Source organism: Erigeron canadensis, chromosome 2, assembly GCF_010389155.1.
Source record: "Erigeron canadensis isolate Cc75 chromosome 2, C_canadensis_v1, whole genome shotgun sequence".
NCBI classification, from domain to species: domain Eukaryota; kingdom Viridiplantae; phylum Streptophyta; class Magnoliopsida; order Asterales; family Asteraceae; genus Erigeron; species Erigeron canadensis.
In genome coordinates, this window is record NC_057762.1 from 33,991,720 (window position 1) to 34,019,566 (window position 27,847).

General features: G+C 34.5%; 3 protein-coding genes across 4 annotated transcripts; 2 read left to right on the plus strand and 1 right to left on the minus strand.

The window, feature by feature from the left end:
* The first annotated feature begins 1,581 nt into the window (after positions 1 to 1,581).
* Positions 1,582 to 5,494, plus strand: LOC122589139 (zinc finger CCCH domain-containing protein 62-like). The gene is made up of 7 exons (XM_043761381.1): positions 1,582 to 1,782; positions 2,393 to 2,510; positions 4,145 to 4,206; positions 4,286 to 4,425; positions 4,537 to 4,635; positions 4,733 to 4,850; positions 4,917 to 5,494. The coding sequence occupies exons 1-7, from the start codon at positions 1,599 to 1,601 to the stop codon at positions 5,306 to 5,308; spliced, it is 1,113 nt and encodes a 370-aa protein (XP_043617316.1). The 5' UTR covers positions 1,582 to 1,598; the 3' UTR covers positions 5,309 to 5,494.
* Positions 5,495 to 9,265: 3,771 nt separating this feature from the next.
* Positions 9,266 to 21,722, plus strand: LOC122586532. Of its 2 annotated transcripts, none has more exons than XM_043758520.1 (25): positions 9,266 to 9,379; positions 9,499 to 9,681; positions 11,171 to 11,280; positions 11,404 to 11,569; positions 11,778 to 11,878; positions 11,965 to 12,037; positions 12,148 to 12,283; positions 12,558 to 12,718; positions 13,541 to 13,665; positions 13,747 to 13,846; positions 14,470 to 14,566; positions 14,809 to 14,860; positions 15,462 to 15,563; positions 15,646 to 15,792; positions 15,889 to 16,051; positions 16,132 to 16,362; positions 16,443 to 16,597; positions 16,794 to 16,922; positions 17,060 to 17,177; positions 17,262 to 17,457; positions 17,539 to 17,650; positions 17,717 to 17,871; positions 17,959 to 19,369; positions 19,471 to 19,665; positions 20,908 to 21,722. In XM_043758520.1, the coding sequence occupies exons 2-25, from the start codon at positions 9,549 to 9,551 to the stop codon at positions 21,382 to 21,384; spliced, it is 4,845 nt and encodes a 1,614-aa protein (XP_043614455.1). In that variant the 5' UTR covers positions 9,266 to 9,379; positions 9,499 to 9,548; the 3' UTR covers positions 21,385 to 21,722. The 2 variants fall into 2 exon arrangements, with proteins under 2 accessions (XP_043614455.1, XP_043614456.1); XM_043758521.1 differs by having other exon boundaries at positions 9,535 to 9,681.
* Positions 21,723 to 22,999: 1,277 nt separating this feature from the next.
* On the minus strand, positions 23,000 to 27,542 carry LOC122587304. Its single transcript, XM_043759434.1, has 9 exons — positions 26,988 to 27,542; positions 26,721 to 26,837; positions 25,972 to 26,469; positions 25,019 to 25,383; positions 24,833 to 24,932; positions 24,678 to 24,737; positions 24,396 to 24,479; positions 24,184 to 24,300; positions 23,000 to 23,602 (listed from the first exon to the last, which is right to left on the minus strand). Exons 1-9 carry the CDS (start codon positions 27,075 to 27,077, stop codon positions 23,300 to 23,302), a joined length of 1,734 nt encoding a protein of 577 aa, XP_043615369.1. The 5' UTR covers positions 27,078 to 27,542; the 3' UTR covers positions 23,000 to 23,299.
* Between the last annotated feature and the right edge of the window lie 305 nt (positions 27,543 to 27,847).

Here is a 27,847-nt window from a genome sequence, read left to right on the forward strand (position 1 = left end):
TGAGGGGTCGACTTGTTGAGGTTGATATTGAGGTCGTTCTACTCTTCGTGGTAGACGAAAGTTGCCTCGTGTCAGTGCTCGTGACCCGTTAAGATTTTCCCCCTCCTTGGATCCATGGATGGTGTATATGAAATGATATATGAAAATGGTTGTATAAAATGAAATATGTAGAAGGTATTTATAGATAAAGTTAAGGGGTATTTTTTTTTTTAAACAACTAACGGCTAGTTTAAGGGGGTAAAAAAAAAAAATTTTTTTTTTTAGGTTGAAAACGGTCAAATGAGGGTCGGACCCCACCTCCACACGCTCCCCTAACTCCTCAACGGTCACATTTTCCTCCAAACCGTGCAGGGCTTAAAGCCCGTCCAGCTCCATGCCACCTTGATGCCGTGTTAATGGCAGCGGTGTTCGTTCAGAGGGCTGGGGTGCTGGGCAAGCCGCTTGCCATGCCGTGACCACTCCTCTTTCCCTAACTTCCACTAATAGAATCTATCCTATCAATAGGTTTGATAGCACAAATACTTTTATGCTATCAAGTATCAACTATTATATGTGAACATTAAATTTGAAAGAGTCGTAAACAAGTCTGTGTATTGGGAAATGGGAACTAAATTTAGTTTTTTTTTCTGAACAATAACTAAATTTAGTTTAATGTTAAAACAAAATTGAAAATTTATTTAGAAAATTAAAAGTTCAAAATTTAAATTTTAAGATACTCGGTTTATATTATATGAGTTGTGATCATTTGAAAATTAAAATTTTTGTGAAAACTGGCCAAAGCACACTGTGATCTGAATTTAACACAATGTGTGGTTACTTTTTTTTTTAGAAAACACATTGTGTTAAGTTCATATGATGGTGTGTTTGAACATTTTTATGATTTTCACACGCTATCAAAAACATACTGTGATTTAAAACTTAACACTATGTGTTTTTAAATTACACAATAAAAACACTAACATAACTAAAACACATTATATTAGATTCAGATCATAGTGTGTTATTTTCAAGTTTTAAAATAAACATTTCACTATATTTTAAGATGGATATAATATTTTAAAAATAAGTTTTAACCGTCGTTTGGTGTTTACTGCGAATTAATTATAGGGGCTATGTTCCAACTCCTAAATTAAAAGTTAATGACTCACTAGTTAATCGGTCCGACTTCAACCCGGACATTTTTAATAAAATTTTAAAAATAATAAAAATCTAAAAAAATGTATATAGTTTTTTGTTAATTATATATTATAACTCGGCTTGAAGATATTAAATTGATTAACACAATAATTATATATATTACTACCTATTGCATTAATAAAACATAAAAAAACATTTATGATATTATATAAAAAAATATTTATTTTGTTTTATAATAAAAAAATAAATTTGTAGACATCATAAATAAAATAAAACATTTTAAAAATATTTAATTGACTATTTATGTTTAAAATTTTATTAATTAGATATTACATCATAAATAAAATAAAAAGTTTTATAGATATGTAACATAATAATTGTTTTTAAAAATAATTTAAAAAACAATCCTTCTTTATTATATAAAAAAAAAATTATCACTCCTCCTAAATTCAAGTTTTGTTATGGAATCTCTCGTCGTTCTGATATCCTCCTCTTCTTCAGACGATGAAGAAGAATCTGAAAACGACAGCGTTTATAGTGAATCAGATGATAAACAAAATGACGATAATAATGATTCCGATAGTGACTATAAGATTTCTGATAATAATCATGAACTACAACGCTATCATAATCCTCGCCATCAAGGTTAATTAATTTATCATACCCATATCATATACATACATATATATATATATATACATCATTATATTGTATATCATTTTTAATTTTAATATAGTGTGTTCTCCATTAGTTGAATTAATCAAAGTTAGTTTTCAGCCCCAAGTTTAAAATCTGTGAATCAGGTGATTTTTTTCGCCGTGAAGTGAAGATAAAAAAAAATCGGATTTTTTTCGATGGCATTAGGTCCTGAGTCTGCCAAACATTAGAGTAGTTTGTTCGTATAGCATTTGCTTATATCGAAAGGACAAGGACGAATTGCTATCTGTGTAGACCGTAGATTATTACAGCACACACTCTTTATTCGTCAATAGGGGTGCCTCGCTCGCCTGACTGTGAACATATCACAGAGTGTGAGAAGCGTTCCCATTACAAATGATTAGAAAGGAAAAAAAAAAAAGGCAAGTGCATGTGCATTTGTTAATTAGGCCCGTTATATCCTTTCCTTTTATGACATTTTCAATACTAATTAAGAACTCGTGACACTAGAAACGAGAGAGGAACATAGAACCAAGCAGGAGAAAGAAACAAAGTGCGTTTCCTAAACTATCGTAGACCTGAGTTTTTAGCTTTTCAGGAAATGATGAATTACCAGAGCTAAGTCTTAACGAGTGTAAAGAATACTTGCGGAAATATGGGTTGAGATTATCTGGGACCAAGGAGGAGTGCCTACAGCGAGTGAAAGAGCATGGGAGGTTAGTTATCAATTTAATTCTTTAACTACTTGCAGCTATCTATCGAATAGTTTCTTTGTGGTACTATATGTGAAATTGTTTTAATTTTGCCCGCTATTCTGAAAGAGATTCGGCACTTTTTTGTTCTTGTCCGTATAATGACAGATTTATCAACATTTGAGGATAGAATAGTTTATGAGTTTTCTGTTGATAAATAGCAATGTCAATGATAAAGTACTATTGCCTATATGCAAATACTTTATGACCTACATGTCGAATTCTTGTAACTTCCCTGTTTTTGTTCTAGTTCTTTCCACAAAATATTCCTATGATCTTTAAGAAGTTGAATTTCTGATATACCTACTTATATCTGAATATATATAGTATAATTATATTTTACCTATAAATCTTATTTAGTTATTTGTTCTGTCTATGAAAAGAATGACAATTTTTAATGCATATGAAACTGGAAAGTATCTTATGGCTTTTTGCTCCTGATAAACAAAATATTATTATTATTATTATTTTCTTATGAAGAATGTTTGGAAATGCAAGGGAATGGTGCTTGAAATCTATCTAATGATAATGTGAGTGTGAGACCGTCTGACTTCTGTCATAGTGTATGAAACCTTAGTGGTGTTTCAGTTTTTATATATCCAGGAATGGAGGCTACCATATTGGTCTATAATGAGGGTTCTTTATGTCCAAGTTATTGCAGTATGATGAGGCTTCACCTATAGGAGTATTATTTTGGTTTCAAAAGAGTAAGAGACATAAATATTGAATGAACATGTAGTTTCTAAAAGAGTACAAGGTCATCTATACATGTGAAATTTTTCAAGGAGGTCTCATGTTTGATTCACACTAGCTTCAACTCCTTGGTTGACCTGGCATTTCCAAAAAAAGTGTGAACAAGCCACAAGGCCAGTCTCATTTAGGCAATATAGATTGCTAGAGATGTGAGTTTCATCTTATAGGCTTTTTTCCCAAGATTCTATAGTAAAACTATTGTTTTCTTGCATAATAATCTATGATACCATTATGCCATGAAGAAATTCTAGCTACTTTTACCATAGTGCTAGTGAGGAGATTGTAGGATGCAGATACTTTGTTTTCATTACAAATACTATATTTACACTGGCAGTTAAGAAAAGAGTCCATTTCTGGTTGTTCGAAAACTTGATGCTGTAAGTTTTAAGCTGATTTTACGGAATACAATGGCTTGTCTAGTGTATTTAGCTATTTGTTTCTTATTAATTAATTAATATGTGGCTTAACTTCCATTTTATTTGTACTTTTGTTCCTTCAATACAGAAAGGCATACTTGATGTTTCAATTAGTAGCAGACTAAAACACTACCATTGAATTTAATTTGAGCATTTGGGTCTTAATGGAATTGAGAGCTTTGGTGGCAATTTGCAAAAAAAAATAAAGACAATTATAACTCCATATCATAATAAGTTAACACTCAAAGGTAACCACTGTTAAATCTTTGCTGGTTATATGGGATCCTAATTTATTAAGCTGTTTTACGTTACCTAGAATCTTAATCTAGCTATTGCACAATTCTAGCCACAACGTATGAGACAGGTTCTTGGTAAAGTTTGTCATCTTTAATATAAGACAAGCCTTTTCTCAGTACTGTCAAATTTTAGGTTAAAAGCTGGAAGGGGTGAATTACTATATCCCAGATCATCGTTTTCCATCAACTGCACTGGTAATATTTGTCTTTTGTTTTTTTCTCTGCAGAAGTTTACCCATCAATGTTATGAAGCATTATGTTTCTTTGATTTCAGGGGATGCATGCAAAGGAGATGTTGTGTTCTTCAAACAAAGGGTACACAAGAAGCAAGGATATATGGTGGGAAAAAGAAGTGTTGCTGGGAGGATAGTTAAAGAAAGTTATGGTGCATCAAAACAACAACATACATTCACGGTTAGGCAAATAGAGATAGTGGGATTAGTAAATTTTGTCGTTTGGAATTTTGCCCTAACCATGTCGTATACTGACTCAATTCATGTCATGATTTTTGTTTTTATCTGTAAGATTGAAGTCTTATGGAGCAAACCATTCAGAAACCTCCCTCCGCTTTCCACTTTGCTAGTAAAAGGCCGCAACCTCTATAAGTTTGGGACATTCCGTCAGGTAAATATATTGTTTGTGGAAACAGTTATACTTTAGTCTTAATCGTCTCTTTCACTGATGATTCTCCAATATCTTCTATTTATCCGCTGGTTTCTAGCCTTGGAGGAATGAAGCAGAAAGATCAAAAGTGCTTAGCGAGAAACACGATCGCGGGGATGAAGCTAGGCATGTACGAAAACTGAGGCAGACGGACATTGCTTCCATTAATGATAGAGGTATGATCGATGTTTGTTCCAATACCAGAATAAGCATAGAGAGAAACCAATAATTAGTTTGTTCAGGTACGAAGCGTCAAAAGCTACACCACGGAGGACCATCTACAAGTAAACACCAAACTCACATAGATAAACAGAAGTCTTCCAGGAGACGAGGTACAACCCCTGTAAAAAAGAATAAAACAGCTCAAAAGAAGGATGTACGGTTTAAAAAGACGGAATCGAGATGGCCTATACAACCCCCAGACCATGTTGTACATTCTGGTCATCACCTACAAGAACCATCATCATCTTTTTCATATGATACAACTCCATTGTCTGGTTTTCCGCCTGTTGGGTTTTCTGTCTACGGTCCTTACAACAATGGACATCCTCGACCTAATCATGTCATATATCAACCACCTCATTACCATCATCACCACTACGAGCAACCTGCTCCTAGGTATAGGTTTGGTTAAGTACTCTAAGACTATCAAAGACAAATTGTCTACCTTACCATGTACAAACCAATCATCTTTGGATCACGTTTTTAAATCAGCAAACAACATGACGTGATATAACTATGGTTGGTTTTTACTTCACCCACAGAGTTACAAACTTGATGTATCTATCATCTTGCAAATGAAAGTCGACAATTTGATGCAGTCGTGCACTATTAAGAAATGTTATTTTTCAACTAGCATTTTGCAGGTATTAAATTCATTTTCAATAGCAAAAGTTATATGTGCATTATGTTGGCAGTGAGATAATATATATGATTCGATTAACATCAAATTTGAAATGGTACTAACTGCATGTGGCAAAAATTATATAAAATGAAACTTTCGTGGCAAAAGTTAAAAAGTGAAAAGTTATAGAAAATGAAACTTTCGTGAAAAAAGTTACAAAGTTGAAAGTTATGTGGCAAAAACACAAAGTTATATGTTAAAAAGTAAAGAAAATAAAACTTTTGTAAAAAGTAAGAGAACGAAACTTTCGCGGCAAAAGTTGAAAAACTAAAAGTATAAAAAGTAAATAAAACAAAACTTTTGTGCAAAAAGTAGAAAAAACGAAAAGTGATGTGACAAAAAGTAAAAGGTGAAAACTTTAGTAATTTATGTGATAAAAAGTAAAGAGAATGGAATTTTCATGACAAAAGTTAGAAAAATAAAAGTTTAAAAAATAAATAAAACAAAAATCTCGTGCCAAAAGTAAAAGAAATAAAACTTATGTGACAAAAACTAAAAGTTTATGTGATAAAAAGTAAAAAGAATGAAAGTTTTGTGACAAAAGTTTAGAAAAACAAAAGTTTAAAAACAAAATAAAACAAAACTTTCGTGCTAAAAGTAAATGAAATTAAAGTTATATGACAAAAAATAAAAGGTTCAAAGTTTAGGTGATAAAAAGTAAGAGATTGAAACTTTTGTGGCAAAACTTAAAAAAGCAAAAGTTTAAAAACTAAATAAAACAAAATTTTCGTGCAAAAAGTAAAAGAAATTAAAGTTATGCGACAAAAAGTTAAAAGGTTAAAGTTATGTGACAAAAATTAAAAAACCTAAAATTCTAAATAAACTAAGTTTGTGTTAGAAATAAAAGATATGAAAGTTTTGTGTAAAAGTGTGAAACAATAAAAGTTATATAAAAAAAGGCACGCAAAACGATTCATGATTTTTAGAATATATAATAATAATATGACAACGAATATCCTCTTCTTGATACTACTTACGAGTGCATTTCAAGATTTTCTATTCATTTATTTGTATCTTTTCGGTTCATTGTCGTACTGGTAAAATCTAATTTAAGTTTATATTTGGTGAATAATATAGTTCATAAAATCAAATGAATCACATGGCTAAATCACATCATAATTAATAACAATGAATCACATTCATATTAAAATTTTAACATGTGTCGTCTTATAGCAAATCTTTCGCCAAGTTACACAAATAATGCCTTGAAAAGTGGTTTTGAATAATGGATATGTATATGTCTCGGAAAATGGTTAATTCTATTAAAGATTCTCATAAGAATTCTCTCAAAATCACCAAAACATGAGATGTGTAATTATCTCTTTTTTTCTAATCATATATCTTGATTTTATCACATATCATGATCTTATAGTTAGAAAATTTTTAAGGTGAATTGTTAAAAACATATATTATTTCTCGTATCTCATGAGTTCCTTTTCTACCTTATATTTTACTTTGCCGATATACTTTCCCAATATAAATGAAATGCTTCACAACTCTTTTAATAATTTTGTTTTTTTAAAATAAAATAAATATGACCTTCCTCCTATTGTAGGAGACTAGGAGTTAAGGTTGACTTAAAAAAAAATCCAAAAAACTTAAAGAAAATAAAAAATAAAAATACATACTTAAATCTTTCATTCATGAATAGCATTTAAAAATGATATAAAAACTGTACAAGTAATAAAAGTAAACAACTAATGTCGTATTCTATGGGGATGAGTTTTAATATTTCGACTGTGTATGAGGAGTTTAAAATGTAGATAGTCTTTACCTTTACCATGAAAGTATAAAATGGCTATTTCGAGGTTATATTTATCATTAAAAAAAACATCAAGCTTTTCAAAATATGAAAATAAAACATTAACAAAAATGTTAATCATTTGTCCAACCTTTCTGGTTTAAAATATCGTTAACCTAGCTAGGTAAAAAAATAATCCATAATAACATAATTTGGGGCTACCCATCTTACTTATTACTATACCTATAAGTGAGGATAAGTTCATCTTATGTGGCAGTCACTCGACCTGCCCACGTCATTGTTTAAGTGGCATGCTGAGATTACACCAATCCTACGTGTCAAGCAGATACAATGTCCTCGTCATACGCTACATGGCATTAGTAACAACATCCATCAACATAAGCCTTTAATTAATATAAAAATAAAATTATGCATACAAAGACCGTTTCGAACCCGAGACCAACAATTTCACAAAGTGCACCTAATACCACTGAACTAACGTTCTTACATTTAAATCTAAAGATAAACAATGATATAGAATAAGAGGACACTTCCATTCACATAGAATAAAGCTATATAGATTTATTTTACATTTCAATTAAAAAATAATGAATATAATATAAATAAAAAAAAGGCTTCATCATCATCATTAATATATACATGTAGCTGTTCGTAATTAAATTTTATTTATATATCTAATTTCGTAATTAGGTTTTATACGTACGTATATCCAGTTTATACAAATAACTCTTTTATGATATTCTGCAAGGATAGAAAATTGATTATCCATTCTTTTTCGCATCTATAATTCTTCAAGGATTGAATTTTTTTTTACTATGTATAAAAAACTTTTTATATATTTTTGTTATTAATATGTACATTTATTCCATTTAAATATCAATGAGTTAAAAATATATGTTTTTTGTAAAGAAAGATTAGTGTAGTTTTGATTTACTAGGTCGATTTATTTTAGTTAATTAATTTTCATTTCTAAACTTAAATGGTTATTTTGTGAAAGATTAATGTAATTAGTGAAAATTATATTAAAGATATCTTTCAAAAAATTTGTAAAAAATATGTCACATTAGTTGTACATTAGTTGTGGCCGTTGGAAATATGATGTGACGATGACAATGAAAATGGCATCGAAAATGACAATGAAAACATATTTATAGATAATTAGATATATCAAAATGTCAAATCAACTATTAATTTCGAATAGTTGTTCAAAGTATGTCATAAACCAAAGAATAAATATCGTTTTTGAATTACTAAACAACGTGTCAACTATGTTGTTCAAATTAATACTCTTCGTGTTTCTCCGCTTATATGATCCTGTTACAAACCAAAAAACAAATGTCGTTTCTAAATTACGGAACCGTGCTCGTGCGGGTTATAACCTAGTCTATAAACCTTTATAAAACATATTAAAACTCTAATTTAAGTAATTTAAACACTTTTTTCCAATATGCTCATACTACCCCTAGCTCACACATTAACTCTAATTTTATATCTTTAAAGACAAACACCCTACCATGATATAACATACAGTAATTTCTTTGTCTCCATATCAATTCTTCCCCAAGATTTTTTATTATAATCAACCGTTTAACCGCCGCAACTAGCACAAACCCTAAAAAATAAGTAACTTCCAATGCTGTCTTCCACGAGTTTTTGGTCCCAATACCGTCTTCGACAGTGTATGGGAGAGGTTGATATGTAGACAACCTTACCCTTACCAAAGATAGAGAGGCTGCTTCCAGATTTTACCATAAGTAAAAAAAAGGACCTCCAGCCTTGCTGGGAATGAAGATCGAACCTATGATTAGAGACATGAGCTCCAACCACAAGTTGGTTAACTAGCACAGACCCTAGTTACCGAGTAAGTATCTTGATGTAACAATCAATATCGGGTCGGATCATTTGCAGAAAACATAAGTCAATAAAAACAACCGGATCGAGCTCCCTGTTATAATTTTCTTTCTCACTTTATGATTCCGTGATTCACAGTTGATCTTTCTCTCACACGTCAATCATATATGCTGTATCTAACCCTTGAGGTATGCTTCTATATTCACTTTACTATAATTCTTCCATTCAATTTCAACTAGATCGTATTCTTATTATTTATTATATAATTATTATATATATGTTTCTGTATCTATATATATATATATAGAGTGTTGGAGTTATCTTACTTGAGGATCATCATCAGTAATTGAGAGATCGATGGAGTGGACGACGGTGCAGCATTTGGATCTCCGGCATGTTGGCCGCAGTTCCAAACCTTTTCAGCCACACGCTGCCACATTTCATCCCAACCAAGCGCTCGTCGCTGTCGCTGCTGGAACTTACGTTATTGGTATGTCTATGTCTCTATATATAAGGGTAACGGGGACCTTGCCTCGTACCACAATTGAATACCCATCGACTCACCCCATATGAGTCATGATGCCGGTACAATACCTCCATCTTAATCCACACATGATCTGGGTACCCTGAAAGATCAAACCCGCGTTTTAAAGGAATTGTTTTTTTTTTTGTGTGTGTCAAACGGGGATCGAACTTGGGACCTTAAGGTCATCAAGTGCTTCACTTACCACTAGGCGAACTCCTTGTTGTTATGTCTATATCTATATATGTGTAGTTTTTATTAGGGATTAGGGATAAGTATCCTGTAATGTAACATACTTTGAACGAATATCTATAATAGGAAATAACTAAAGTTGTGTGTATTGTATGTAAACAACTTTAAAAAATGTTTATTGTATGTAAGAAAACATAGGTGGCAACCAACTATAGACAATACACACATACAATACATTCATTCAAAGTTTGTTACATACAATACACACAACTTTAGTTATTTCCTACTATAGACATTCATTCAAAGTTTGTTACATTCCAAGATACTTATCCCTACGGATTAGTATCCTGAAATGTAGCCATGTAGGTAACTATGACTGAATGTTCATAGGAGGAATGAACTTGAATCCTATTCATTGTATGTTAGTAACTAGTTATTTTGTCCAATTCGTGTAATGAATCACCGGCTGAATAGTTAGTTGGTTACTTTTTGATTTTAGTTAATGAGTTCCTTGGGATTAGTGTCCCAAAATGTAAGAAGCTATACACAAATGTGCAATGTGTGTAACTAACTATGCACAAATGTTAATTGTATGTGCCGCAACCAGATTCAGCCAGTTTATTACACGAATGTGACCAGACAACAATTTACTTACATACAATGAACCAGATGTAAGTTCATTCCTACTATGAACATTCGGTCATAGTTACTACATTTCAGGATACTAATCCCTATTTAAATATTATATATCATATATTTAATTAGAAGTCAGAAATGAACTACTTAGCAAAGTAGACCAATTGATCATAGATCAACCGGTACCGCCACCATGTGACCACATGGGCCCACAGATGAAGGCTGCAAGTCACAGGTTCAAACCTTGCCAAAGGCAAGTGGAGAAACTATACCTTGTGATCCATGTGTGAGAATGGTGAGTCACCGGACATGAGATCTATGCGGTATGTGCTGTGGGTACCAAGACGGTACATATGGACCATAGGGTTCCCACCCATTTACCCTGTTTTACTTAGCATAGTAGATCTTCTATTTCGCTACGTGATCTGGCTTTGAAGCGTTAGGCTAACTTGTAGAAATATGTTTACACACACTTACATATTCTATGTATGTATTTGTATTATAGTTTAATTAGAGATAAATTTGAAGTTGTTAGCAAAATTGATCTTAACTTAGTTATTTGATGGAATGGAATGATGAAGTGTTAGGTTACCAGAAGAAATGTTAATAGCTGTTTTGATATATGCAGAGTATGATGCATATACTGGTAGCAAGATATCTTCCATTAACATTGGTGCTCCTGTTGTCCGGATGTCGTATAGTCCCACTAGTGGCCATGCTGTTGTAGCTATACTTGAGGTTAGCTTTCGTTTCTGTCTTTTATTCCCTCACACTGATGTGTAGTGTAGATAACTGTACCAGTATTTCTAAGCCTTTTGTATTAGAGAATTGGGAATGTAAAGTATGTATGACTTAATGCAGGATTGTACAATCAGATCCTGTGATTTTGATACAGAGCAAACTTGGGTTTTGCATTCTCCCGAGAAGAAGATGGAACGGATTTCAATTGATACAGAAGTTTATTTGGCTTTGACTCCTCTCCAACCAGTAGTGTTTTTTGGTTTCCATCGCAGGATGAGTGTAACAGGTTTTTACTTTGTCACTGAATGTGTACTTTTACATGTGTTTAGCCTTCGGAGGAGAATACTATGATCATCTGATAAAGCCCACCCTTCAATATCAGATTTTTGTGAATAATTCTATTAGGGACATTGTATTGTTATTGTAGTAATGATGCCAAAAGAAGATGTATTCTTTTAGTAATTTACTAGATCTTTTCATTTCAATGCATGAAGTTGTTGGGACTGTTGAAGGGGGGAGAGCTCCAACAAAAATAAAGACAGATCTGAAGAAACCCATTGTCAATCTTGCTTGCCATCCTCGTCTTGCTGTGTTGGTAAGGCCCTCCTCTATGTTCCAACCATTTCCAAAGTGTCATTTCTCTTTATACTTATATATGGCGACTAAATTTCTCGATTTCAGTATGTTGGCTATGCGGATGGCCTGATTCGAGCCTATAACATCCATACATATGCTGTTCTCTACACCTTACAACGTATGATTTGAGAGCAATTTCAGTAAATTTATACTTGCTGTATTGAAGATTACGTTCTGTAGCTTACATATACTTTCGTCTGATCAATCTTGTTTTTGGTCTGCCTGTAGTTGATCAAACTATTAAGCTTATTGGTGCTGGCGCATTTGCTTTTCATCCAACTCTGGAATGGATTTTTGTCGGCGACAGACGTGGTACACTTCTTGCTTGGGATGTCTCTACTGAGAGACCTATCATGATTGGCATGTAAGTTGTCTGCATGTTCTTTCCATAAGTAAATTTAAGTTAAGCTTCCTGTTATGTAAATGTATATATGCTCAGAGGATTGTCTTGCATCTTGCAAGTGCTGGAAATCTTTCTCGCCTTTTCAATTATCCAAAACTGATGGATGACATGTTGCCCATTAGTACATTCTGAGTTCCTCTGTGAAATGCTTCTAATCATACCATTTCCATCTTTCGCATCGGTTTTACCTCATAGTAAATCTTTACCTGAGTTCAGTTACTCTTGTAATTTGCAGTACACAAGTGGGTTCTCAACCAATTATATCGGTTGCCTGGCTCCCGGTGTTGCGCATACTTGTCACCTTGTCTAAGGATGGAACTCTTCAAGTTTGGAAAACACGAGTTGCTGTGAATTCTAACAGGCCTCCAATGCAAGCTAACTTTTTTGAGCCTGCAGGTAGTAAGGATTTATAATTTATTGATATGGTGACTGAAAAATTAACCAGGGTGAAATCCTTTTACCCCAAAAAATATGGTGACTGACAGAAACATTCTAACCCTGGTTTCTTTGTTACTGAACATAGAAATCATAATGAAAAATTTATTCAAGCTAATCCCGAAAGACAAATTGGACTACACAGAATATTTAAATATGAAGTCATAGTTTGAGCAAAAAGCACATCTTTAGTGGAAGTATGGAACATTATAACGAAATCTACTTACCAACATATTTATGCAAATTAAAAGGCAATGAAGTACTTAAAAGAACGTGCATGCATATTATACTTTCCATTTTGCTGTTATTGTTGAAATACTATCCAATTGTCAACATAGTGTATAAAGCATGACACACAAGAAAGTTGTGAATGGAAAGTTTGGAAGAGAGTCACTTTCTTGCACTATGTTAAATTATTTACTATCTCGGTCAACATAGTAAATGATTTAACATAGTGCAATTATAGGTTCAAGAGAGACCAGTTTAGTCATATGACAAATGCCAAGGGACCACCATAGTTTATATGGTGCACTTGCTCTTGTCCATTTATACTGAAATATTGTTAAGTCAACTTTTAATGATATGTTACTAAACTTCTAATATAGCGGACTTGTACATAGACTTACTTACCATACAAACACATGCAACCCCCCCCCCCCCCCCCCCCCCCCCCCCCCCCAACACACACACATGGCGCCCATACACAAATAGTTCACTCCCATACACCCTTTACAAATTGGGGATTGTTGTTAATTTGTTACTCTGTACTTTAATTTCTTGTAGCAATTGAACAAATCGATATCCCACGCATTCTATCCCAGCAAGGCGGTGAAACTGTTTATCCCCTACCAAGAATTAGAAGTTTAGAAGTCCACCCAAAGTTGAATTTAGCTGCCTTGATGTTTGCAGTTAAGCGTTGCCTTTGCTATTCCTATCCTATTCGAACAGATTGTTGATTTTAAGAGAACTGACTGGTTGTTTTCCAGCAGAATATGACAGGTGGGGAAAACGCAAAAAATAAAGCTGCCTACACCAGGGAAGGCAGGAAACAACTCTTTGCAGTCCTGCAAAGTGCAAGGGGATCATCAGGTATTTAATTATGGCTTTTTTTGGGGGAGGTTATTCTTATTCATGCTAACCATGACTGTGTTTAACAGTTTTTTAGCATCATCAGATAGTAAGATCTTCAGTTAATACTTAATTGAAATCATTATGTTTAAGTTGTTGCACTGAGTACAAAGTGGTTTGTTTTGTAAACAAATTTCAACTATATAACCATCAAGAAATTGTGAGCGTTGCATTACTCCATATCTTAGGGTGCTACTCATTTCCTAATTATGATATCGGGCAGGACGTTTTGTTTGCTTTAGACTTGTGAGCATAAAATTGACAAATACTTGATAGCTGTCATGTATAGCTTAATATAAAGTGTAAGACATCAGATGAAGGGATGAAGATTCACGAACTCGATCTTATATCATGCTTTCAAGAATTCTGATAACAATTACTGAAGCAAACTTAATCACAGAGATTTCTTGGAACTCTAAATCATATTACATAAGATTACAAAACTATCCATTCACATGCACATTTATATAATGGTAGACCAGAGCACACATGAAAATGGAGGAAGTCTTGTAAAAAGTAATGTTTAAAAAACAGTTGCTTTCTGTAAGTTTTACTTACTGTTTGGTTTGATGTGATTTCGATAGCATCTGCTTTGAAGGAGAAACTCCAAGCCCTTGGGTCATCAGGAGTTCTAGCAGATCATCAACTTCAAGCCCAGTTGCAAGAGCATCATATGAAAGGGTAAAGCTTACTTTGCTTTGTCCTCGTTACCCAAGATGATGATATTCAAAATGCTGCGCATTCAATTTTTTCATTATAATATGCTATGCGGAATTTTTAATTGAAATGTAATATACTTGAGAGCTTAATAAGTAAAAAACAACTCCCTCTCCCTCTCTCCCTCTGAAATCTGAATAAGTGGAAAACAGGGTGAAGGTTTTGTTGATTTTAAATGTGGTTTTTGTTTTGTTTTGTTTTGCCAGGCCCAGTCAGCTTACAATCTCAGATATAGCACGGAAGGCTTTTTTATTCAGTGTATGTTCTCATTCTTACCTTGTTATCTCTTCATTAAATGTAACACTTTCTCTGTTCCAATGAGGATCTAAGCTTCCATCTGGGACTAAAAGTCTTACTGTTTAAATTTATACTTGATGCGTGGATTAAAAGCTATCTGAGAAAAAAATTTCCGACTACATTAATCTTCATAGAAAATACGTGTAGAATAACATTGGTATCAGAGCCAGAACTACCTTTCGAGGTTCCAACACTCGGAGCGATGGTTTATGTAGTAGTGACTTGGACTAAAAAAAAGGTTGTCAGCCGTGACCAATGAGGACGTTGGCTCTTCAATGGGTGGGGTATTGTTACAATTTCACATCAACCAAGTATGGGATTGGTTGGTTGTTTATAAGTCTGGGTGTCCCCTCCTCTTCTAAGCTAGCTTTTTGGAGTGAGTTCTACACCTAGATTGTAGGTTGGTGGAAGCCTATTATGGGATGGCTTTGTATTAGAATGAATATTGTATTAATTTAAAGAGCTTTTGGATTGTAGTGGGTTACATGTATTATTAGGAATATAGATCAAATGTGAGTGTAATTGAGGAGATGGGATTTATTAGGTTTTTCTGGTTTTGCAGCACTTCATGGAAGGTCATGCAAAAAGTGCTCCAATATCTCGCCTGCCTCTCATCACTATCTTAGATACTAAAAATTATCTGAAAGACATTCCAGTTTGTCAGGTAATCTAGTTTTGCAGTGACTTATATTTGCACATTGCTATAGTTTGAAAATGTTTCTAATTGCAATTGGTGACTTTGACAGCCAATTCATTTGGAGCTAAACTTTTTCAGTAAAGAGAATCGGGTTCTACATTATCCTACTAGGGCTTTCTATATAGAAGGTGTAAATCTAATGGCTTACAATCTGTCTTCTGGAGCTGAAATTGTCTACAAGAAGCTTTTTGCATCGGTACTTCAACATTTTCAGTCTCCGAAAACTGTTGATTCCAAATGAGTAGTTGTATGATTGAACTCTTATGCTGAGCTGTCACTTATTTACTTTCAGATGCCTGGACACGTTGAGTTTCATGGAAGATACTTGCTCCATAGTAGAAAGCAACACTTGTTTCTTATTGTTTATGAGTTTAACGGTGCTTCCAGTGAAGTCGTTCTTTATTGGGAAAACACGAACTCTCAGTCATCAAACAGTAAAGCCAATACAATCAAAGGTCAATTGTTGACTTTTAAGTTATACTTAGATTCATTTTGCTGTTGGATTAGGAATCATGAATGTTTGGGAATGTTTCAGGTCGAGATGCTGCATTTATTGGTCTTAATGACGGCCAATTTGCGATTCTTGACGAGGATAGGATTGAACTATCCGTGTACACTTTGCCTGGAGGCTCGTCAAAACCTGCTGCTGAAAAGAATATGATAGATGAACCAAAACAGTACGAAGATCTTGATGTTTCCTCTATCAAGGGTCCACTGCAGTTTACCTTTGAAAGTGAAGTTGATCGCATTTTTTCTACTCCAGTAGGTAAGCAATAATCAATAACAGGGTGTTTGGTGGTGGGCCTAGTTTCTTGCACATTCTGATGAAGGTCTATTGTATTGTAGAATCAACCTTAATGTTTGCTTGTTTTGGGGACAAAATTGGCATGACAAAGCTTGTTCATGGATACAGCATTTCTACTTCTGATGGGCCTAATATGTACACAAAAGGTGAAGGGAAAAAGTCAATCAAGTTGAAAGCAAATGAGATTGTTTTGCAGGTTGGTAAAATTTATATTAAGCATTTATAAACAGTCCCTCCCTTCCCCTCACAAACTCACCATGCCGGAAATTGTGTATAATATAAACTGCTATTGTGTTTCTTCTACTTTCTTACCCATGCCTTCGCATTGGATTGATACAAGGATAGTAGAAATCTATAGTCTGGCTGACTTCATATTTTGTTCATTTTCTCAGGTTCAATGGCAAGAAACTCTCAGGGGATGTGTTGCTGGAATATTAACCACTCAGAGAGTACTAATTGTTTCTGCTGATTTAGAAGTTCTTGCCAGCAGTTCTATGAAGTTTGATAAAGGACTTCCTTCAATATCCTAAAATCCTTACGTTAGATCTTTAGTTTTATTTGTCCCAAGTCCCCCACACCCTTTTTTCCCCTTCTCTTTTTTTCATGATTTATCACTTCTTAAGTTGCTAAATTATGTGGGCCCTTAACTTAATATCACTTTAGATCTCTTCTTTGGGTTGGGCCAGCCCTTATGTTTTCCACCACCACTGCCATCAGTGTGCTTGGCTGGGATGGGAAAGTAAGGACCATTCTTTCCAGTAGCATGCCTAATGCTGGTGAGATCTTGTCTACGTAAATGTTCAGCTACCTGTAACTTATATATATTTTGAATAATCACAATAACTCGTCATCCTATGCAGTACTGGTTGGGACTTTGAATGACCGCTTGCTGCTTGCCAACCCGACTGAAATAAATCCAAGACAAAAGAAGGGCCTGGAGATAAAGCACTGCCTTGTAGGCCTTCTTGAACCTCTTCTTATTGGATTTGGTACCATGCAACAAAACTTTGAACAGAAGCTTGACCTGTCAGAGATATTGTACCAAATAACATCAAGGTTTTATTGACATTTATCTATTTTTTGTAAGACTGTTACTTCTCCAAACACCTGACACCATGATAATATTACATCTCGAAGGTTTGACAGCTTAAGGATTACTCCAAGATCTCTTGATATTCTTGCCTCTGGTGCTCCTGTGTGTGGTGATCTTGCAGTATCTCTATCCCAATCAGGACCTCAGTTTACTCAGGTGACTAATTACAAGACCATCAAATGACTCCTTTTTTACATCGTTTATTAATCTGTTGTGAACTAGGTACTGCGGGGAGTCTATGCTATCAAAGCTCGTCGGTTTTCAACAGCTTTATCTGTTCTGAAGGATGAGTTTCTGCGATCTAGAGATTATCCACAGTGCCCTCCAACCTCACATTTATTCCACCGGTTTCGACAGTTGGGATATGCCTGTATCAAGTGTGTTTCTATCAAACATTTGTGTTAAAGTATAGTTTTCGTGTTATATACTTTCTTAGCATGTGATTGACAATATTAAACTTGTAGGTACGGTCAATTTGACAGTGCAAAAGAGACATTCGAAGTTATTTCTGACTACGAAAGCCTGCTTGACCTATTTATTTGCCACCTTAACCCTAGTGCAATGCGGCGTCTTGCTCAGAGATTGGAAGAAGAGAGTGCTGACTCAGAGTTAAGACGTTATTGTGAAAGGATACTAAGGGTGCGTTCTAGTGGGTGGACACAGGGGATTTTTGCCAACTTTGCTGCAGAAAGTATGGTTCCTAAAGGACCCGAATGGGGTGGTGGAAATTGGGAAATCAAAACACCTTCCAGTACAAAGAGTATACCTCAGTGGGAGTTGGCTGCCGAGGTCATGCCGTATATGCGAACTGATGATGGCAGCATTCCATCATTATCTACTGACCATATAGGTGTTTACCTAGGATTAATCAAAGGAAGGGGTAATATTGTTGAGGTTGGTGATAATAGTTTGGTAAAAGCATTCAAATCTGATAGCACCAATGTTAAGTCCAATGGTGGACAAACATCTCTTATTGCCTCCACATCCAACCAGCCATCTACAAGTCTTGGTGATTCATTAATGAATCTTGAATCCCTAACGAAGACCTCTGCAGATTCGGGCACAGCAGATGAACAGGCAAAGGCTGAGGAAGAATTTAAAAAATCATTATATGGTACTGCTGGAGATGGCAGCAGTAGTGACGAGGAAGGTATTTCTAAAGCTAAAAAGTTGAGAATAAGGATAAGGGAGAAACCAGATGCTTCTGCCACCGTTGATGTTGATAAAATTAAGGAAGCCACAAAGCAGTTTAAACTTGGTGATGCATTGGGTGCTCCTATCCATAGGACTAAATCATTAACCAACCAATTCCAAGAGCTTAACTTAAATACTCCTCAACCTGCTGTTGCTACTAGTGGGCCTGCAAATCCTACCCCTGTTGATCCGTTTGCAACTGGCTCATTCACACAAACAACACCTGTCTTCCCGTCTGGTCCTATGCCTACAGGAGCTGCGGTTGGACCCCGGCCCATTCCTGAAGACTTTTTTCAGAATACTATTCCGTCTCTCCAGGTAGCAGCAGCATTGCCTCCTCCTGGAACTTACCTGTCAAGATATGATCAATATACTCAAGGGGTTGAAACCAACAAGATGCCACCAAATCAAGTGAATTCATCTGTGCCTAATGTCAGTGGAGCCCCTATTCCTCAAGTATCGATGCAGTCTGTTGCAACCGAGTCATTTGGGCTTCCAGATGGTGGAGTTCCACCACAATCCATGAGTCAACCTGTAATTATGCCACAGCCTGGTGTCCAGATGATAAATACTCCGGTCTCAAGCCAGCCCCTTGATCTAAGCTCTCTTGAAGGTCCAGGCTCCGCAAATGCACCCAAACCTACTGAGCGACCCCCTCCAACATCCGTGCGTCCTGGGCAGGTGAAAATATTTGCTTTTGTTTCCCTTTAAAAAATCTCTACTTTATACAATTCTTTGTCTGTTTTTCTTTATTTTCTATAACATAATTGGTTTTATAATAGGTTCCTCGTGGGGCAGCTGCTTCAGTTTGTTTCAAGATTGGACTTGTCCATCTTGAGCAAAACCAATTACCAGATGCCTTGTCATGTTTTGATGAAGCTTTCCTCGCATTAGCAAAGGACTATTCCCGTGGAGCTGACGTTAAAGCACAAGCTACAATCTGTGCTCAGTACAAAATCGCAGTAACTCTACTTCAGGTATTCCCTTTTCGACAACATGGTTGTTGGCAGTCTCTTGTGTTTTTTAATCAATTAAGCTTTTGTAAAAATTATGTATGGTCTTGTTGGGGGAGGCGGAGACAAGAATACAAGTTTTTTTTAGCATTGTAGTAACTTCGATGCTTAAAACTTGTCGCCTAGACCTTTTATCAGATGTTCCCATCTCATGAGTGTCTGTATGATCTTCTAGATAGGCATAACTGATTTACATGTTACAATTTTCCTCTCTTCATACACTAAAGTACTATACCACTAGATTAAGGACCCTTATTAACACACGGGCACCTTAAAATAATCACTATGCAAGTATGTTTTATATTTAGTTAACATTGTATAGTCAAAAGAAAAATTCTTTTAAAAGTATTGATCAGATGAAGACATGAAATAAGTTTTAGCATAAAGTAACTAAGTTTTCTTGTGATAACGGAAGAAATCCTATTTCCAACGGAAAATTAAACAACGTGTCTTAACATTTTGTTACTTTGGTAATAAGAAAAAGTAAATAACAAGTTTATGGATAAACTTTGTTGCTAAAATATGCATATTATTCAAGGGATTTAGTTTTCATTTGATTATAATAAATGGTTTATAAAATTTTGATTGAATAGTAACTATGGGGAGGAAAGTTAAAATTTAAGGACTAAATTGTAATCAAGGTTAAAATAGATGAGTTAAATGAATGGTTTTGTAATTAAGGTTAAAATAGATGAGTTAAATGAATGGCATGTCACTAGTTTTAAATCAATTGAAACAAAAGGATGGTTTTCTTTAATCAAGAGTAAGATAAGGTTTAGAGTAGAGATGGCTAAATGGCGTCAATTAATGGGCCAAAATGGTTAATTGTGCTACACATTGAAGAGTTGGGTTTACCTGAAACCTATTTTAGAAAGAAAAAAAATTTAAAAATTAGTTTAGGAGGTTTCATACACACACACAAAAAAAACACACGTAAAGTGACTCCTGGCACATTGCAAATAAGCTATTTTTAAAGTTTGACCTATGTGAACTGTCAGATATGACACATAAGAGTGTCAATATGGGCATCTCTGATTTTTGGCTCATCACTGGTGCAGTTAGATAAATGGTATGTACTTCCATAGTTCCATAGTAGAAGACGGTGTTCATGACCCAAAACTTGTTAGATGTAAAAGAAAAGTTCCAAGTTTTGAAGCTATAATGTGTTTTATGATATTCTAATGTTGCTACATAATCTACCCTTAGGAAATTGGTCGTCTGCAAAAGGTTCAAGGTGCGAGTGCCATCAGTGCGAAGGATGAAATGGCAAGACTGTCACGTCATCTCGGATCACTGCCTCTTCAAGCAAAACACAGGATAAATTGCATACGAACAGCTATAAAGAGAAATATGGATGTACAAAATTACGGATATGCCAAACAGATGCTTGAGTTGCTATTGTCAAAAGCACCTGCAGGCAAGCAAGATGAATTAAGAAGCCTGATCGATATATGTGTTCAAAGGGGCTTAACCAACAAGTCTATTGACCCACTTGAAGATCCATCCCAGTTCTGTGCTGCAACCCTTAGTCGTTTGTCCACCATTGGATATGATATTTGTGATCTTTGTGGGGCCAAATTTTCTGCTCTTGCATCACCTGGTTGCATCATCTGTGGCATGGGAAGTATTAAGAGGTCTGATGCACTTGCTGGACCAGCTCCTGTTCCATCACCTTTCGGTTGATCTTTTTGTATGTAGAAGTAATTTTTCGTATATTCTTTGGGCCTATTTAATTTTGCTGTTTGTTTTGTGCTTCTATGGTAAGGCCAGAGTTTATAGAAACATAATGCTTGCTGGGTTGTTTCTTTTCTTACAGGGGCAGTTTGTGTATCATGAATGTATGTTTTAGGTGTTATATCTGGCTCTTAAAAACAAATAGTCCCCAGTCCCCATGGTGCATACTTTTGATTTTTTATGTGTACAAACTCATATTGGTTCTCCAGGAGGCTTGTTGTATAAGAGATTGATAATTTGAGTTACTCTTTTCGGGGAATATATATTGAATAAAGTTATTTACTTAACAGCCTGGAATCTATTGCCGTTATTACATGACAAGGTAAAGAATATTAATGATATTGCAGTAGACTTCAACTGTTGAATAGGATCATTTTAAAACTGGAATTATGTGAAATGTTTGAGAATTCATATTGATATTGTTGAGGTAACCTGGAATCCGAACAAGACTAGCCACCAAAAATCATAGCCAGAACCAAAACCAACCAAAGCAGGCTTTGGCACATCCAATTATCCAACCAACTGATTTAAAAAAAAAAAATCAAACCAAAAAAAAAAACAATCGTCTGATAGCAAAATCAGACAAACAACGGCTACAAATTCATGCTCTACTACACTAATAGCCTGGAACAGTGAACATATTGGGTGTGTGTTTCACATCAGGTACTAGCTAGCCTATAACCTGCAGATATGGAGGGAAACACATAATCCAAATTAATACTACAATAGTTAGGGGGTGTTTGGCCTAGGTTATGAAAGAGTGCATATGCTTTTTTTCGGAAAAGCTTGAAAATCTTAGCTTTTTGCTTAAAGTGAAGAAGCCAATACAAACACTCGGAAAATGCTTTTTAGCTTTTCCAAAACAAGACAAGCTAATTTGTAGTGAAATTGTCAAGATAAGTATGGCTCATAAAGATATCAAATGACAAAAGTTAACTTAAAAAAAGTGGCCTGGCTCTTGTACTACCTGGAAATCGAGTATGAAAGTTGTAAGATAGTCATCTTCAGATTTTGTAGTCTAGTTTTCATGGATAAAACATGGTCAAGATTGTGAGACATTTTTTTCTTCTAGAGTCACCATCAAAGATTTGTTGATCCGAAAGTTGGTAACGTGGACTTAAGAAAGTATGCAATGCAAATCATCATATAATAAGGTAATCCGTTATAGTATGCAATGCACTTTTGATAAGATTTAAGAAAGTGACTATCATAATGTCTTGTGAAATGCCGCAGAGTAACTTTTATGGTGGTTGTCGCAAATGGTTTAGTCGTGGAAAAGGTTAAGCAACTTGTTATTTGAGGCAACCGTCTTTATTGAAGTTACGTATACACATTGCCTACCCAGAAATTCCCGCCATTGACTATGGTCCATGATCCTTTAAACTTTTTTTCACATTTTTGTTACAACTATTTGCATTTGCAGATTTGATCTTGGGAAATAAAATAGCCACTGTTGAAGTGTGCATGTAGTGAAATCAACATCACAGAAAACTTATACAATACCAAGAATAGGGACAACCCCTAATGTCAATAATAAGAGTATTGAAACAACACAGTCAAGGCATTATGAATTGGAAAGAAATTTTTGTTATTTTCAGAAGAATAGAACATATGACCTCAATGGTTCATCACCCCACACTAAACCACTTTCAAGACCAAAACAAAAGGACCCAAAGAAGATAAATAAATTTAATAAACCCCAGGAGAATAAAATCTCAGTTTTCTTTCTATATATTGTGCTTATATGTACTATGTACGAAACCCGACATCCTACAAGCTAATCAACCCTTTGCAGTGACAAGACCAAAAATGTGACAACCAATTGCACAATGAACAGGTAATATCTCAAAGTTCGCATTATCTCTCATCTTTGTATGAGGTATCGGAACCTGTAATCATAAGACATTACTTGAACTCTCTTGGAAATAGGCTCTCTTCCTCTCTTCTCAAGGCACATTACTGCTTGTTTCCTCAATTCACCAGGTAATTGGAGGCAAACCCAATCCACCAAAGCTTCAAAATCCTTTCCAAAATCTAGCATGTACCAATCTAACATCTTTGGTATTATTAATTTGTTGGTCTTTATTATTCCAAATGCTGCCTGGAGGTAATCCCTTGTTGCTGTTGCTAACTCATTCTCTACTTGTGTGCTTGTGTAGACTCTCACCTAAAAATATGGGAGATTTTAGTTGGAAAACATTTTTTATTCAAACACATGACCATCTTTGAACTCATATCAGCACCAACATAACACACAAGTGAACTCATATCATAAACAAGTAAATTCGAGCTTTTTGCAACAAAACATGTGATTGATGGTACATAAAAGGTTGGTTGACCCACTAATACCTTTTGTCCAAAAGTTTTTTTCTTAAATATGGTGTCAACATAATTGTGAAATTATATTAGTAATGTGATATATCTTTTATAAGAAAAACAATCTACCAGCCTAGCAGGTTTTATGCACTTACATATACTTTTGAGCATTTTTTCGACCCATGTGACATGTTTTTGTTCATGAGCATTTTTTCGACCCATGTGACATGTTTTTATTCAAGCCAATATTTCCTAATTTACTTCTATGACCCCATTATGAGTTATGACCTCTGATTGGCAAGCCTACATGAGCTCAAAACTGTCGCTTAAAGAGATAGTTCAAGGCCTACAGAAGGATAAACATATGACATTAGGTCCATTACTGGACCCTGTCTTTAAGATGCTACAATATATAGAAGATGAAGAACTTACTGCAGGTGATGACCAGCTACCACTGCACAATGCAAATGTGACCAATGGTTCAGACCACTCCAAGCCAAATCTCTCACGAATTTCAGTTCCATCTTTTTCTGGATATTTAGAGGATAGCTGGAAGAAAAGAAAAAGAAGCTTGTATGGTCAGAGCTTTGAACGGAGCGGAAAACTTTGCTAATCATAAGTGAAACTGATAGCCTGAAACTTACAAGTTTTAAGCGATTAGGAAGCCTCAAGATAAAATGCTCAATAGTGACTGCATTTAGCAAATGCCCACCCACAGTTATTGTTGCCTGGTGAAAGTGCAACCAAGTTCGAGTTAATCTTATTGTATTCGGAAATATATCAGAATGTCACTCTGATGACTATCAATGGTAGAAATAACTCAATAAGAAATTAGTTTTTAGCACAAATGTGCTCAATACATGATAAATATGATTAACACGCTCGAAAAGTTTATGAGGAAGAATAAAACAAGTAGAACTGGTTACCTTTTGCATTAGTGTTGCCATCATTTCAGGACTCTCAGGTATTCCGTGATCTAGGTATGCCTGTCATGAAGCCCAAGCATTAGTTCAAAAAGAATAGTCACTGATACGAACCATTTACTATGTAACACACAAAAGTAAATAAAAGAAACACTCACATTCATCATACAGATATTGTAAGTATTAATCCAAAAGGCAAGCTTTTGCTGATGTGTCAAACCCTCTATGCTGACAGAAGTCAACTTCTCAAGAAGGAGCCTGAACATTTAGGTAGCACATAATTCATGAAATAGTTATTATATTATGATCAAGAAATTTTAAGAAACGAATATGATCAAACTTACTTGAGCCTCCGAATCAAGAGGGATGCATTGGTTTTCTTTTTGAAATCGATTGAGCCAGCTTCAATTGCAAAAAGGTCCTTATAAGGGCCAATATCTCTCCTCTTTGATTTGAAACAAACACCATAAGGATCCTTAAAAGCAGATCCTTGGTCGCCACTAGTAAAATCCAAGGACATTAGATTGGAGAAGGCCTCTGCATCCATAGTTTTCGCCTTCAGTTTGCTCATTCTTAAGAAGATTCCAATCAAGCATTTTAAGACATTCTCAGAAACTTTGTTGCATTCACTTTCGGCTTCCAAAATTCTCTCTCCTGAAGATGAACTAGAACAGCTTTCTTGTGCCATTTCTTGGTCCGCTAACCTATTCTGTAATTATGACATAGCAATTCAGATTATGTAGGTGTCTCAAAAACTTGCTAAAGGTCAAACTCCCTTTAGCTTTGACAAGTTGACTTGTGAGATCATTCAGACTGATTTGTGGCTCAAAATTCAAAAAAAAAATGCCAGTCTTTCCTTTTTGTGGCCAAATTCATTAAGGCTTGCATCATGTAATCAACAAGTAAAATAAAACTGCATAATTTTGATCATTTAAAGATGTAACTGTAGTACCATAATTTAAAATGATGTCCTATGGTTTCTTGAATCTGGATGGAGGTGCATTATGAAAGTGATCATGCAATCCTAAATAATCAGAATTATATAATCTATGATAGTAGAACCATATTTTTATAATTCAAAGTTCTAAAGTTGTAACTTGGATGTCTGCATATATAAAACTGTAGATAAAATGATAAAATGTAAAAATTTATTTGTTAAAAAAGGTAATTATATATACATGACCCTGCTATAATGACATACAGAAGAAACAATATATTTTTATTCAAACTGTAAAAGCTCACATTAATTGATTTCAAACACTCCCCGAGTGGTGTCAAATGGATTTTTAGATGTTACCTGTGATTTAGGAAGAGTGCATTTTTCAGCAGTTTCAAACTTAACCAGAGGTTTCTTCTCCGAATTTTGCACTTCATTTGCCACCCTTGCAGGAGGGCTCTTCAGCTTAGTATTCGCAATAGAAGCCGAACGGTTTTCTTTACCTAAAACACAATCATCTCCGACTCCCAAATCAGGTTTCTTCGAATCATCTGCTTTCCCATCAACCAACCTATTCAGAAAATCACTCCCCATCCGATGTGAATAGGCCAATCTACTCGAAGCACTTCTCGAAAGTGAATTCAAAGGCTTTTGTTGTGCTAATTTGGATGGTTCAGATTCGACTTCAACCGGGGATACTAACGATTCTAATAAATTATCATCCGAATTCCCCATATTTATTCTTGATGATATACACACATTTTTTTGATATAAACCCTGCTTAAAACTAACAACTTCTTCCTCTAAACGCACAACTTCTTCTTCCAAAACAGCTACTTCAGCAAGTAGCTCCAAAGTCTGCAAATTTTTACACATTTTGAATCCAAAGTTTAAACCTTTCCCATATGGGCTAGACTAATATTATGCCAGATTCAATATCTGATCAATGTCACTTTTTTTCTCTAAATATTTTGGCCTAGTAACTAAGGGTGCTAGTAAGGCGTCCCAAAGAACTCATAAGAAAAAAGGCACAGGAATACCCATGATAATATTTATAAATACCCAATGAAAATATTTAGACAAACATAAATTAAAAAAAATAGAAAAACCTGAGGAGGTAGATAAGGAGGAAGATGAGGCAAAGTTCCTAATCTTCTACTAAAAGCTCTTTCAAGTGCTCTATGTACATTTTCTTCTTGTTTTAGCTTCTTTTTTAGCTTATCCACCTGCCATTATATAATAACTTGTATTCTTTAGAAATACATATTTTACCCAATTCATTAATAACTTTTATTCTTTAAAAAAACTAATCAAATCAAGATATAATGTGTGTGTGTGTGTAAAAAAGATAGTAATATATAAATATAATGACATACATCTTCAAGAAGGGCAAGTTTTCTTTCTCTTCTAGAGAGGCTTCTGATGATCATGGGTGGTTTTGACTTACACCCACCTTGTATATCCATCTTATTTTGCTGTCTTTTTATAAAACAAACTTGATCTATACAAAGATTTGAAACAAAATCTCATTTGGGCATTTTAACAAACACCTGGGTTGCAACAATTAAATCAAAATCAATACATACAAAGTAAGAAGTAATTTGGAAAAGAAAAAAAATGAAGTCTTGTGGGTGGTCAAGATTTGATGTTTTTCATAGGAAAAAAGATAACTTTTTTGGACAGACAGAGAGCGGGAAAAGGTGATGGAAAATGTGTAAGAAGGAAAGTGGGGTTATAATAATAATAATGGCTCATGGGGGTGATATATAGATACACAGATATATGTTGGTTATACAATGTGTCTGGACTCTGTAGTGAAAAAAGCAACAAAATTTAGTCAGTATTTTAAGAGAGTGAGCGTGGCGGAAAAGGACAAAATGGGGAGGGTGGGTTTTGAGAGGATTAAGGCTGTAGGCCACCGCCATGGATGGACAGTCACAGAGAAAACCAGCTCTGTAACGTAACAACCACTACACACACGTATATATATATTTTATTTTATTACATATACAATATACTATATTAGGACATGTTATTACAGATTTTAAGATGCAATTATAGAGTGTTTTTTTTTTTCAATTCTTCATTTTTAAGAAAATGGAAGAGTTTTTTTAATCCTTTGTTAAGTGAAATACATTAGTAGAATTTTTTTTAAATTTTATTCTTTTCAATTTTCAAGAATAATAAGATGTATACTTAAAAAACGAATCAAACGAATTTAGTTTTATGTTTAAAA